At 50.5% G+C, this 13,495-nt stretch overlaps 1 protein-coding gene across 1 annotated transcript; it reads left to right on the forward strand.

The window, feature by feature from the left end:
- The first annotated feature begins 203 nt into the window (after positions 1-203).
- LOC123849277 (beta-lactoglobulin-2-like) lies at positions 204-3,224 on the forward strand. The gene is made up of 5 exons (XM_045881897.1): positions 204-299; positions 692-831; positions 1,174-1,247; positions 2,476-2,586; positions 3,109-3,224. The coding sequence occupies exons 1-5, from the start codon at positions 204-206 to the stop codon at positions 3,222-3,224; spliced, it is 537 nt and encodes a 178-aa protein (XP_045737853.1).
- The last annotated feature ends 10,271 nt before the right edge of the window (positions 3,225-13,495 follow it).

Raw genomic sequence — 13,495 nt, forward strand, 5'->3', positions numbered from 1 at the left:
ACTTAGAGGAAGAAGGCCTCCTATTGTCCCGGTGGAGGAAGCCCCCTGAGGGTCTGGGGCTGAGCCACGGGGGATTCGGGGAACTGCGTGGCCGGGGGCCCAGACGGTGCTGGCTTGCGGGGCCCCCGCCCCCATAAAAGGGCCCGAGCCCGCTGCCCGGCCTTCCTCACTCCCGGGAGCTCAGCGCAACCACAGCCGCAGCCATGAAGTGCCTCCTGCTCGCCCTGGGCCTGGCCCTCGTGTGTGGCATCCAGGCCATCGTCATCCCCCAGACCATGGAGAACCTGGACCTCCAGAAGGTGGGAGGACGGCTGGGGTGGGGGTGAGCTGCAGGGTGGGCAGGGCAGTGGGGCCTCAGCAGGGAACACGGGCACGAGCAGAACCCACGACGTCGGGAAACCCCCACCAGGCTCTCCGTCTTCAGGGCGGCTTGTCTCTTGGTTTCCCAAGACCCAGAAGGTTCTAGGGAACTCGTATGATGTGTATTCAGACCCACCTGGGGAACACAGGCATGTTAATTCAAGTGTGGAAATCGTGCAGCCCAGTGTCTGGTCGATGGCCGAGGGTCGTCCAGAGCTCACTGACGGCCACCCCAGTTAGACTGGGCCGCCGGCCGGGGTGTGAGGGCGAGCTCCCCGTGGGGCTGGGGCTCCTTCCCGCCCCCGATGGCAGCTCAAGGCCCCCTCCGCAGGTGGCTGGGACGTGGCACTCCGTGGCCACGGCGGCCAGCGACATCTCCCTCCTGGACGCCAAGACCGCCCCCCTGAGGGTGTACGTCCAGGAGCTGAGACCCACCCCCGAGGACAACCTGGAGATCATTCTGCACAAATGGTGGGTGTGCCCCCCACCCTGGGGTTGGGGGCCGGGGAGGGCCTGGCTCCTGGACGGGCAGGTGGGCGGGCAGGGCAGGGTCCTGATGGGAGCCGGCGCCCTGTGGGTGGTTCCCGGTGCCCTCGGAGCCCCCGCCCTGGGCTCTGGGCCAACAGGCCGACCACACAGGGCGGCCCCGGGTCAGTGTGCAGAGAGGCCTGTGTGGAGGCCGGCTGGTCAGCTGTGGGGCTGCGGCCCTGGGGGCCTGGGCAGGTCCTGCCGCGAGCCCTGTCTGCTATGAGGGACCATAGCAAGGACAGCTCAAGTTCAGTGTTGCCCCCCAATGCTATCACCACCTTTCAGGGAAGGCAACAAGTGTGTTGAGAAGAAGGTCTTTGCAGAGAAAACTGAGCATGCAGCCAAGTTCAACATCAACTGTGAGTGTCCCCAGCCCCATGGGCTGGCTCTGAGCTGCACACCCCACAGCTGTCCCTGGGAGGCTGCTGTCCTTGCCGGTGGGAGCGTGAGGTGGGAGAGGGCTCGGGGCTGCCTGGCTCTGACTCAGGGAGCGCTCTGCCCAAGCCCTGGGCCAATGAGCCTCTCGTGTGTGTGTGTGTGTGTGTGTGTGTGTGTGTGTGTGTGGTCAACAAGAGCTTCCTCCCCCACGATTGTTCTCGGAGTCTCTTCGGGCCCACACGGAGCAGGGCCACCTCCTGCTCTCTCTGGATGGCTGCGACTCACACCTCGTGCTGAGCTCCTGGACTCTGCTGCATGAGGGGGACGCAGAGCACCTTCTTCTACTGCATTCTCTGTCACAAATTGCAACGTTCGGCGGGGGGGGGGGGGGGGGGGTGTGAATTATAAAAAACACAAACGGAGAACTTAGTGGTAAAATTGAAACAAAGGATGCATAGAAATTTCTTCTGGGTGTTTCCTCAGCAAATTCTATTTGTTTCTCACACTTAAGACTTGCTCTGGGGGGCACCTGGGTGGCTCAGTCGTTAAGCGTCTGCCTTCGGCTCAGGTCATGATCCCAGGGTCCTGGGATTGAGCCCCGCATCGGGCTCCCTGCTCAGCGGGAAGCCTGCTTCTCCCTCTCCCTCTCCCCCTGCTTGTGCTCCTGCTGTCACTGCATCTCTCTCTGTCAAATAGATAAATAAAATCTTAAAAAAAAAGAAGACTTGCTCTGGGCCACCCTGACCCTCCTTCTCCTCTTCAGAACCCGTCACGCTCCAGGGCCTGGATCTTCTGCCCCTTTGCTCCCCAGGCCTCTCCTTCCTGTGCTCATCATGCCTCCCCTTCACCTCCCCCTTACCTCCAACTCCTCCCTGCCACACAGGAATGCTTAGCTGCAGCTCTCCTGCTCCAAGCCTCACCTCCTCCCCTCTGCTGTCTCCCCCCCACCACCACCACCTGACAGCTACACACCTGGCCGGCCACACACCAGACCTCTCACCTTCAGCGGGTCTTTGTGCTCCACCACCCTGCCTCTCCCCTCCCTTTCCTCTCCTGCTGCCTCTGGCCATTCCTGCACCTGGTGCCGCCCCGTGAGGGCTGCAGGACAGGGGTCCAGGTGACTGTAGGAACGGCCCCCCAGCACCCGTGAGGGACGCTCCTGCTGGACAGGACTCCATCCTCACTTTGGTCCTTCTCTTCTCTCCCCAGATCTGGGGGAGAACACGGTCTTCGTGCTCGACACGGACTACAAGAACTACCTGTTCTTCTGCGTGGAGAACACGGACGCGCCCGAGCAGAGACTGACGTGCCAGCACCTGGGTGTGCACTGACGATGCGCGGGGTCACCCTGAGTGGGACGGCGGCTAAGGACCCCTGGCCGGCACCGTGGGCACCCAGGGAGCAGACTGTGCAACATCCTAGTGGCCTGAGGGCCCGGGGGTGGCCCGTCTGTCTCTAGGGGTGGCTAAGTCCGCTCACATTGCCTCAGAAATCGGGGAGAGAGGGGCCAGGATGGCTGCTGGGTCAAGGGGCTGGATTTAGTGTCACCGGCTTGGTCAAAAGATGAATACTAATTAGAAGCTTTAGTTGGTGGTAATGTTCTTATTGAAATGCAAGCCCGTGAAACCCGTAGCACAAGGCGGAGACATTCCTGGTTTGCCCGAATGAAGCCCTTTCTGGGGGGTTATATACACACATCCTCGGTCAGCACATCAGCTATGCTGGGTGAGACCCGACAGCCTAGGGTGCTGGGCCCTCTCCTCCTGTCCACACACCGTCCCGGGAGGAAGGGGAGGGGACAGGGACCCTGGAGCCCAGGGACTGACCCACCGCCCCCCACAGCCAAGACCCTGAAGGTCGACAACCAGGTCATGGAGAAATTCAACAGAGCCCTCGAGACTCTGCCCGTGCACATGCGGATCATCCTGGACCTGACCCAGGGCAAGGGTGAGCTCTAGCCCGCAGCAGCGACCCCCGCCCCCCACGTGCTGTCCCAGCTCTGGCTCCCGTCTTGGTTCTAGAGACATCAGGGCAGCATCTTCCTTCACTGGTGGCCCCCATTCCCCAGACCCCCCAGCTTGGGGGGTGGGAGGTGCAGAGCCCCTGAGGCAGGGTCTCCAGCCCCATCCCTCTGCCACACCCCTCTGGGCCCAGGGCTGTCCTGGCGACTTGTGACCCCCCCCATGGCTCTCCCTCCCCCCAACAGAGCAGTGCCGCGTCTAGGTGAGCTCCTGCCTGACCCGCCTCCTGGGGTAACGTACCAGCCCTGCCCCCACGTCCTGGGCACATGCATGGTGGGAGGCATCCCAGGGGACCCCAGCTCCCCTGGTCCCTCTTCAGGAATGGCTGGGACCTCCTGGTGTCCCTCCTGGTGACCACCGGGGCCAGGCTGGCAATGCCAGTCAAGTGCTTGGCTCTGTCCTAGAACCACTTAGGTCCAAGCATGTGCCCTCCTGTGGGACCCCGTGCTTTCTTTTGGGGTTCAGGTTGTTGTTTTAAGGAGGTGGAGGGGAAACAGGATGGGGAGGGGGTTGGGTGATGGTTGGGTGGCAGAGAAAGCCGAGAATGTGTAGGCCAGGGGCCGCATTATTAAGGGGAGATGTCCTCGCCACCCCCACCCCTGTCCCCTCTCCCCCAACAGCGTGCTCTCTGCCTTTGTCTGTTTTAGTGACCTGCAAAACCCCATTGCTTGCCTCCCCCACAGGAGAAACCAGACCCTGCCCGCCCACCCCAGAAGGCAGAAGTTTCCTTGTCCTTTCGAAGAAGAAGCCTGCCACCCTGTCTTGTCCTCTTCCTCCTTCCTGGGTCTGTGTGCTCAGGCTGGGAGCCTACTCTCTGAGGACCCTAAATAAAGTTGCATGACCTTCCCTCTGTGAAGTGTGTTGTTGGGGGGGCCTGTGGGTTATGGTGCCTTGGGCTCTGCTGGCGTTTTCGGGGGGTTCCGGAGGGGACCAGCTCCTGGGGGTAAATTTCCTCTGGTTTCTCATCCACAGAACAGGAGAATCCACTTGCACAAAATTTGTAAACTATCTAGAAACTATCAGAATCAATGAGCTAGGAGGAAAACTCATAGCCCTTAGTCCTTAAATTAGTTAGCTAAAGGAAACTAAAATAAATGACTCTATGGGGTGCCTGGGTGGCTCAGTTGGTTAAGCGACTGCCTTCGGCTCAGGTCATGATCCTGGAGTCCCGGGATCGAGTCCCGCATCGGGCTCCCTGCTCGGCAGGGAGTCTGCTTCTCCCTCGGACCCTCCCCCCTCTCATGTGCTCTCTCTCTCTCTCTCTCTCATTCTCTCTCAGATAAATAAATAAAATCTTTAAAAAAATAAAAAAGTAAAAAATAAAATAAATGAATCTACCATCAATTCAGGTTAGAAAAGAAGCATTAAAATAAGGAAAATAAGGTTCCTGTGCCCCCAAGGTGAGGGCAGGGATGGGTTTAGCTCCCCTGTGAGAAAGAGCTGGGAAAAAAATACAAATATGAAATTTCCAGAACTATCAATGACCACAGATAGAGAGAAATTTAATTAAAACTTCATAAGGGATTCAACTGTTTGGCTCTAACCTGATAGACTTAAAAGGCCCCAAATAGAAGATTTTCATAGCAAATGTAAGCATCCCAACAAACCCAAGAAGACCAGAGAAAAAGTAGACAGGTCCCTTATCAAGGCAGACAGACACACAGGTGCAGAGCCGCCCCCCGCCTGCCCCCAGCCCCGCCACAGCATCAGGAGGGGGCAGACAGGTCCTTTAGGAACAGGTGGTCAGGAATAAGCAGCTCCAGGCCTGGGGGGCAGGCAACCCCTCCGCATCCCCTTACACCTGACAGACCTCACGGTGGAAGGAGGCCATAATGAGAACAGTGTTCCCCGCGCTTTCCATACAGGCGGTCCCTTCATCCCCGTGACCATGCAGGGGGCACGCACAGGTACCCCTACTGTTCTCAGGGAGGTACAACGCGCTCCACCTGCCCGATGGGGGGGCATGGGGTGCAGGCAGTGGCCCAGCGTCGATGCACACACCCACCCACCTCCCGCCTTTCCCGCCAGGACACCCACCTGGGGGCAAAAGCCCCTGAATGGCATAGTCGCCCCTGGATTCCAACAGGAGAGCATCTGTGTGAATCTCAAACTAATTTCAAATGAACTATGTTCAGAGAATAAAAGAGGAAGAATGATTTCTCTGTAGATGGTGACGTCGGCTAAAACTCCTTCCTGTAAATTCTCTAAATGGATGTGGGGCAGTTTCCAGGATGTGCTGTCATGGGCTAACTTTCGGGTCAGAAAGAATGGAAGTAAGCCTATGCTCAGGAACGTGGAAGAAGATAGGCAGAAAGGATGAGCAGACATCAGTGAGTTAGTTGTCTACAGGGAGGAAGGTGGGTGCGCAGGCGGAGAAATTCGCGGGCACAAATTTTCATGCAATTTTAAGTTTTGGACGAGTTCACATCTTATATATTTTAGATGTAAACTAAACTAAAAACCGAGGGACGCCTGGGTGGCTCAGTCGGTTAAGCATCTGTCTTCTGCTCAGGTTACGATCTCGGGGTCCTGGGATGGAGTCCTGCGTCGAGCTCCCTGCTCAGCGGGGAGCCTGCTTCTCCCTCTCCCACTCCCCCTGCTGTGCTTTCTCTCTCGTGCTGTCTCTCTCAAATAAATAAATAAATAAATAAAATCTTTAAAAATAAAATAAAAACTAAAAGGCAGCAAGCCATAAAATGATAAACACACAGAAACAAATGAACCTAACTTCTGTAAAACTGACCATTTCAGAGAAAAAAAAATGTTGACTTTTTAATTTTTTTCCAGTGACATGCTTTAGTGGCCCATGGCAAACGATCCATCATGAAGCGTGGTCAGTTCCAATATGAGGGGACGTAGACAGGGGTGGAATGAGCAGCCTCATCGAGAAATCTTGGTCAGATGCCGGGCACTCTCTGGTCACACCCTGTTCACTGTGCTGCCTACGCCCACCCTGGGGTCTTGCCCCTGTGACAGTGCCCCACCTACTCACACTTTGATCTTTTGTGGACCATATTCTAGAGAAAAAGAAATCTTAACATCAACCTAGCAGTAGCATTCGTGTTGGTGACGATATTGGTGTTCTTATCAGAGTCCAAATTGAAACAGATGGAACTTGAGAAGGGGCTTTGAAGGAGGACTCGTTTAGAAGGATCTGTCCCCGGGGCGCCTGGGTGGCTCAGATGGTTAAGCGTCTGCCTTCGGCTCAGGTCATGATCCCGGGGTCCTGGGATGGGATCAAGCCCCACATCAGGCTCCTGGCTCAGCGGGGAGCCTGCTTCTCCCTCTCTGTCTGCCTCTCCCCCTGCTCATGCTCTCTCTTTCTGTCTGTATCTCTGTGTCTCAAATGAATAAATAAAATCTTTAAAAAAAAAAAAAAAAAAAAGAAGGATCTGTCCCCAGGGAAGGAGGGAGGGGGCTGGGGCTAGGGGAGCCAACCTCTGACTACTCACAGTCAATAGAAGGGACAGAGAAGGATTCACGTTGTCGTTGGAATAAACCAAAAGATCAGTGGAGCAAAATAGAGTGGCAAGAAATTTGTGTAGAAATTTAGTGGATGAAGGGGATAACATTTCAATTCAAAGAAGTAAGTCTTATTTAATAAATAGCACATAGCCCGCTGAAATCAGTGTAGTGTGCGTCTCACAACATGAATTGGGAGTCACCCCTCAGCTTGCAATTTCTGCAAGATTCATGTTACTGCTTTCTTAAATGTCAGATAGAATTTAATAGTGAGGCTAACTGGGGTTTGAGATTTTGGCAGGGGAGGGGAGATTTTCATCCACAAATTCAATTTCTGCAATAGATCTATGTCGATTCTGGCTATCCACCGCTTCTATAATAAGCTTTGATACTTTGTATCTTTCTAGGACTTTATGCATTTTGTCCGAGTTATGAGAATTATTTCCATCTAAAATGTTCCCTTAATATCCTCTTTGAGAGAGAGAGGGAGAGAGAGAGCACATGAGTGGGGAGGGGGCAGGGGGAGAAGGAGAGCGAGAATCTCAAGCAGGGGCTCAACCTCACGACCCTGAAATCATGACCTGAGCCGAAACCAAGGATTGGACACTTAACGGACTGAGCCCACCCAGGCACCACTTTTAATATCCTTCTAGTTTCCATAAGATCTGTACTGATGTCACATTCTTCATCCCTAGTAGTGATATATGTCAACTACCTGGGTTTTCCTGATTAGTCTGGCTAGAGGTTTATCCATTTTCCTGACCTTTTCAAAGATCAAAAGTTTTTTTTAAAAAGATTTTATTTATTTATTTGACAGACAGCGAGAGAGAGCACACAAGCAGGGGGAGCAGCAGACAGAGAGAAGCAGGTTCCCCGCTGAGCAGAGAGCCCGATGCGGGGCTCAATCCCAGGACCCCGGGGATCTTGACCTGAGCCAGAGGCAGATGGTTAACCAACCGAGCCACCCAGGCACCCCTCTTTTTTTCAAGATTGTATTTATTTATTAAAGAGAGAGAGTGAGAGAGAGAGCATGAGCGGGAAGCCTGATGTGGGGCTCAATCCTAGGACCCTGGGATCATGACCTGAGCTGAAGGCAGACGCTTAATGACTGAGCCACCGAGGTGCCCTGCCTGACTTATTTCACTTAACATAATACAGTATTACGTTGTCGCAAATGGCAAGATCTCATTCTTTTTTATGGCCAAGTAATATTCCATTATATATATGTCACACCTTCTTTATCCATTCATCTATTGATGGACACTTGGGCTGCTTCCATGTCTTGTCTATTGTAAACAATGCTGCAACAAACATAGGGATGTATATATCTTTTTGAATTACTGTTTTCATTTTCTTTGGGTAAATACCCAGTAATGGAAAATACAATCTTTCTATTTTTAATTTTTTTAAGAACCTCCGTACTATTTTCCACAGTGGCTGTACCAGTTTGCATGCATGAGGGTTCCTTTCTCTCTACATCCTCACCAATACTTGTTGTTTCTTGTGTTTTTGCTTTTAACCTTTCTAACAGGTGTGGGGTGGTATCTCATTGTGGTTTTGGTTTGCATTTATTTCCCTGATGATGAGAGATGTGGAGCATCTTTTCATTTATCTGTTGGTCATTGGATGTCTTCTTTGGGAAAACGTCTATTGAGGACCTCTGCCCATTTTTAAATGGGATTTTTTTTTATTTATTTTTATTTATTTATTTTTTAATTTTTTGATGTTGAGTTGTTAAGTCCATTTTGGATATCAACTCCTTACCAGGTCTATCATTTGCAAATATCTTCTCTCACTCAGTAGGCTGCCTTTTGTTTTGTTGATGGTTTCTTTTATTGTGCAGAAGCTTTTTATTTTAGTATAGTCCAGAACCCCAGTGTTTTAATTATTTTATCTTAACATCTGGTGTGGATAGTTCATCATCCTTATTGTCTTTAACAGAATTTTGTTAGTTATTCTTATTTAAATCTTCAAATATACTTTAGGATCAAATGGTCTGGTACAAAATATGGCTGATATTTTTATGGGCTTGCATTACATTTATGGGTTGACTTGGGAAGAATTGACATCTTTATGGAACATTCTAGCCACAATTATGACATGCATTTCCTTTGTTTGTGTCCTTTGTTGGGTCCTCAAGAATGTAATTCTTTTTTCACACTGAGTTTGTATAATTTTTGTTAAATTTATTATTAAAAATAATTTTGAATTTTATCAGAGCCTTGATAGTATCGCCAGAACTGATCACATAATTTTTCTCTTGTGATCTATTACTATGATGAATTTTATCAATAAGTTTACTAATATGAATTATGCTCACAATCCTGGAATGAAGCTCTTACGTATTGCCCTCTGAAAGCGTTACTGTGCTCTGTTTGATAATATTTTATTTAGTAATTTTACACTGATATTCAAAACTGAGATTGATCTGTACATTTCTCGGCAGGTTTTGGAAACAAAGTCTTAACTTGATAAAAATGATTTGGAAAGTTTCCTTATTTTTTTAGCATTCAAATTAACTTTCCTTAAAGGCATACTAGATTTTCCCTGTATGTCTATTTGGAACTGGTATTTTGGGGGGAAACACCTCCTTAATAACTTATTTTTCCTTTTTCTAGTTTTTTTTCTAGGAAATTAGTCCATTAACACTCTATAGTTCTCTCACTGTCAGGTTGGGTAACATATTTTTCTAGAAACTGTCTATTTCATCCAACTTTTTATTTATCCCGTGAGGTAAAGTAAACCTTTTCCTTCAAATGGTTCTTTACTTTCTTCTCTTTTTGTGGTTATTTTCCCAATAGCATTTATTATTTGATGTATATTCTCTTTTTCCCTTTTTCCCTTTTTCCTTGACTAGGGCAAATGCTCCCTATTTTATTGGTATTTCTCAAGAACCACCACTTGACCAAATATACCATTTTTCTATTTTCTGATTCAGTAACTTCTGCTTTTATATTTGCAGTTTCTTCCTTATCCTTTCTTATGGTTATGTTGTTTTTCCCCCTAACTTTTGAGTGGTATAGCTAATTAATTTATTTTCGTTCTTTTTATTTATTAAAATTATCTTTAGGACAACAGATTTCCCTCTGAGTGCCACTTTACCTAGATATCTCAGATTCTGATGTGCTATGTGTTCATTTTCATTTTCTAAATATTCTGCAATTTTCTCTTTCATTCAAGAGTTGCCCTGCAATTCTTGCAGTAAGAAGAACCATAGACTGGTCTAGCTCATAAAGAGGGTAAAATCCAGTTTTGATCATCCTAAAACATGAGTTGAAGTGTCAGAAAGTGTCTGCCCTGGTTTGTCCTTTGGGTCAAGCGTTTCTGGGTAGGTAGAGAAAGCCTGGTGAGTAACAGGGCCAAGTTCAGGATTCAGAGTCCTATTTTGACTCTCTCCTTATAAATATTTATCAGCACCACCTTAGTGCCCTAATTACCACTTGCAGCCCTAACTCTGAATGGTGTTCACCTGTTTCCTGTCCCACTCAGTTAATTATCAGATCCAGCTGTCATTTGAGTTATTAGGAAGTCCCAGATGGAGCCAAAAATTGAGCTAGTGAGACACAAAGATCCATTGTGAAGAAGTGCCTGAGGACTCTACACAATCTGGGAGGTCTTGGGCTCACCCTGGGTTCAGGAAGATGGCCCAACACCAGGTTGAGGAGGGCCCTGGGAGCTGGACGTGATGTTCTGTTCCAGAACGAGCTTCTGGCTGACCTCAACAGCCCTGGCCTCAAGGCCAACCTTGGTTACTAACTGTGGGTAAATATAGGTCAGGGACTTGGCACATTCTATCTCATTCTTGACACCTGCACAGGAAGCTGATGGGGGAGGGGAGGGACAAAAGGTGACGATGGACATGAAAGCACCTTGGAAAGTTGGAAGGATTGTGAGAATGAGAAAGTAAATGGCCTATCCAATATGAGTTAAGGAAGCCATTCATCCATCCATCCAACCATCCAAACATCCATCTACCATCCATCCATCCCTCCAACCATCCATCTACCATCCATCCATCCATCCATCCATCCACCATCCATCATCCATCCATCCATCCACCATCCATCTACCATCAATCCATCCATCCATCCACCATCCATCATCCACCTACCATCTATCCATCCACTATCCCTCATTCCTTTTCCTCTGTGTGCCCTGTTTTTACAATCTTTGCTATCTCAACACTGCCTCAGTAGAGTCCCTTGAACAGTTAACTCTGGGATGAATGCTACATAGATTTACTACACAGAATACAGGTAACTTTCAAAATGCAAAACAATTCTTTCTGCTACACAAATATGGATCAAATGGTGTTATTGGTGAGATGACAGATATATGTGTCAAGCAAGGCTGACAGATTCAGCTGGTAAGGAAACAATGAGCCCTTCCTAGATTCAGAAACTGTATTACTTACATCGATAGCAAAAGCAAGATGAGCAAGTGTGCCAACACCCATGTCTCTTGTTTTACAGAATGACACCAGATCCAGAAGGATCTGGATATAGCAATGCAACAATAGTGATGGGAAGTCCTGTTACTGAGAAGCCCCTTCTAGGCAAAGCTGAGCAGCTTTGCTCGGAGAGGCAGCCTCATACGGCATCAGAACCTGGGAGGAGATGACACTCTCTCGTCGCAGCCTCCTAGGAAGATGTGGTGGTGAGTGGGAAATGCTCTCATAGCAGCTTCTCCCAGGCCTCCCGTGGTCTATGTTTCGGAAGGATCACAGGCATCTGCCAAGGCTCGTATTCAGCATGGTGTAAATCTTCACCCGCCTATGTGGCTATGTGCAAGGTGTCGAGGGTGCCACAGGGAAACGAGGCCCTGACAATATGGGCCCCAAATACTTGGAGCCTTCAGGAAAGGCCCTCTCAGAAAAGGGTCCCTAAACCTTGTCTTGAACAGGGAGGATGGGTTTGCCCACTGGCATGCTGCCGAAGGTTGCCGCTCTGCTGTGCTCAGAGGCATGGGGATGGGGGTATCAGGGCGGGTTCCTGAACTGCAGATATGCACTTGGGGCAAAATTCAAAGGTAAGGCAGGGAATGCAGGAGCTTAGGCCCTAGACAGGGGGCTAGTGAATCAGCAACTATAAATCTTGGGAGAGCAGGAGATCCCTGGACAACCCCGCAGACTGTGAGCCCTGTTGGGGAAGCTTTAACCCGGCTTGAATCAGAATCAGAGGTGGGGAGAAGCAGCCAGTAAACAGACCTACTCAATCCCCAAACCCAGAGGCTCTGCCTTTGGGTCTTGAAGGAAGCCAGGTGCACACCTTTTTGTGATATTGATGCACGTTCTGGTTAGAACACTTCCCAGCAAGGAGGGTATCTGCATTTCTTTGTTTGTGTTTCAGTATCACGACACAATCCCACTGGCACGTAGGACTTTTCCCTCTCCAGTGCCTGGAACTAGGTGAGGCTGAGGGTGAGGAGGCCATGTAAGGGGCATGCCCAATGGCACATTTGCTAAAGAAACACGAAGTTGAGTGACAGAGAATGGCAGTGAGAACAGAACAGAGGACGTGGACAATTTACAGGTGAAACGCAAATGTCAAGTGGGGGAGGATGGAAAATTCAAGGATGACTCCCAGGGCCCCTCACGGAGATGCAGGAAGAGTCAGGTCTCTGGGAAAAGAGCCGGTTCGGAGGTGTTTTGGGTAGGAGCTGGGAGGTGTCCTGGGAGCTAGGGAGCTGACCTGGAATTCGGGAGACTCACAACCGAAATGAAAGCTAGAGTTCTAGAGAGGGCAGCCCAGACCCTTGGGAGCGGATGAGACCCCAGTAGCAGAGCACGAAGGACGAGCACTCTGGGCGTGGGGAGAGATGGGGGGCTGGAGAAGGAAAACAGCCCAAGGGGTGAGGAACCCCAAAGTTGGGACAGGTGTTCCCAAAGGAGCCAGGACTGGTCAACAGGCCGCACTGGTGGAGACTCCACCGCTGGAAACCTTCTTTGTGTCTGCAGGGTGTGAGGCTGGGTGGAAACCAGACTGCACGGCGGTGAGGATGGGTGGGCGGGCAATGTGTGGTCTGCTGCAGAGGGGACCCGGAAATGCCAGGCAAGCTCCCCTTGCAGGCAGAGTGGGCATCATCCTGCCCACTCTGTGAGGCCGGTCAGTGTGCACCCGACCAGTTGCCAAGGGTGGGGATTCTGTCTCGGCCTCGTCCCTCAGAGACGCCGATCCCTCTGTCAGGCTCATGTGTTGAAAGAGCATGTGAGGAATCACTCCTTTCTTGGGTTTTCACTTTGCAAGGGCAACGCATCTGGGGTAATATAAAATCCCATTCTTGTCAAGATTTTGGGACTTCTAGAAATTCATGGAATTCGGGGCACCTGGGTGGCTCAGTCAGTGAAGCATCTGCCTTCAGTTCAGGTCATGATCTCGGGGTCCTGGGATCGAGTCCCGTGTCGGGCTCCCTGCTCAGCGGGGAGCCTGCTTCTCCCTCTGCCTGCCGCTCCCCCTGCTTGTGCTCTCTCTCTCTCTGACAAACAACAAATAAAATTAAAAAAAAAAAAAAAAAGAAAGAAATTCATGGAATTCTCAGATCAAGACATAAGGTCTGCAAATGCCTACATCCACCCAGGCCCCGGTCACTATCCTCCGCAGGGACCGTCACACCTCAGCTCCTCCAAGCTCTCCATCCCTTCTTCGGGGGCCCCGGCATCCCCAGCACCCGGGCCTGTGGGATTGTCTAACACTTTGGACGTGAGGGCCGTCATTGTCTTCTCTGGCTAACGAGCTCCGGAGCTGGGC

The sequence above is a fragment of the Mirounga angustirostris genome, unplaced genomic scaffold (genome assembly GCF_029215605.1).
Source record: "Mirounga angustirostris isolate CCGP_5_RB_7025 unplaced genomic scaffold, mMirAng1.0.hap1 SCAF_15, whole genome shotgun sequence".
NCBI classification, from domain to species: Eukaryota; Metazoa; Chordata; class Mammalia; order Carnivora; family Phocidae; genus Mirounga; species Mirounga angustirostris.

Bases quoted from the DNA above. Each gene is read 5' to 3' on its own strand.
- LOC123849277 (XM_045881897.1), top strand. From the start codon at position 204: ATGAAGTGCCTCCTGCTCGCCCTGGGCCTGGCCCTCGTGTGTGGCATC. The intron at 832-1,173 runs GTGGGTGTGCCC...ACCACCTTTCAG, and splicing joins GAGATCATTCTGCACAAATG to GGAAGGCAACAAGTGTGTTG. The intron at 2,587-3,108 runs GTGTGCACTGAC...CGCCCCCCACAG, and splicing joins ACTGACGTGCCAGCACCTGG to CCAAGACCCTGAAGGTCGAC.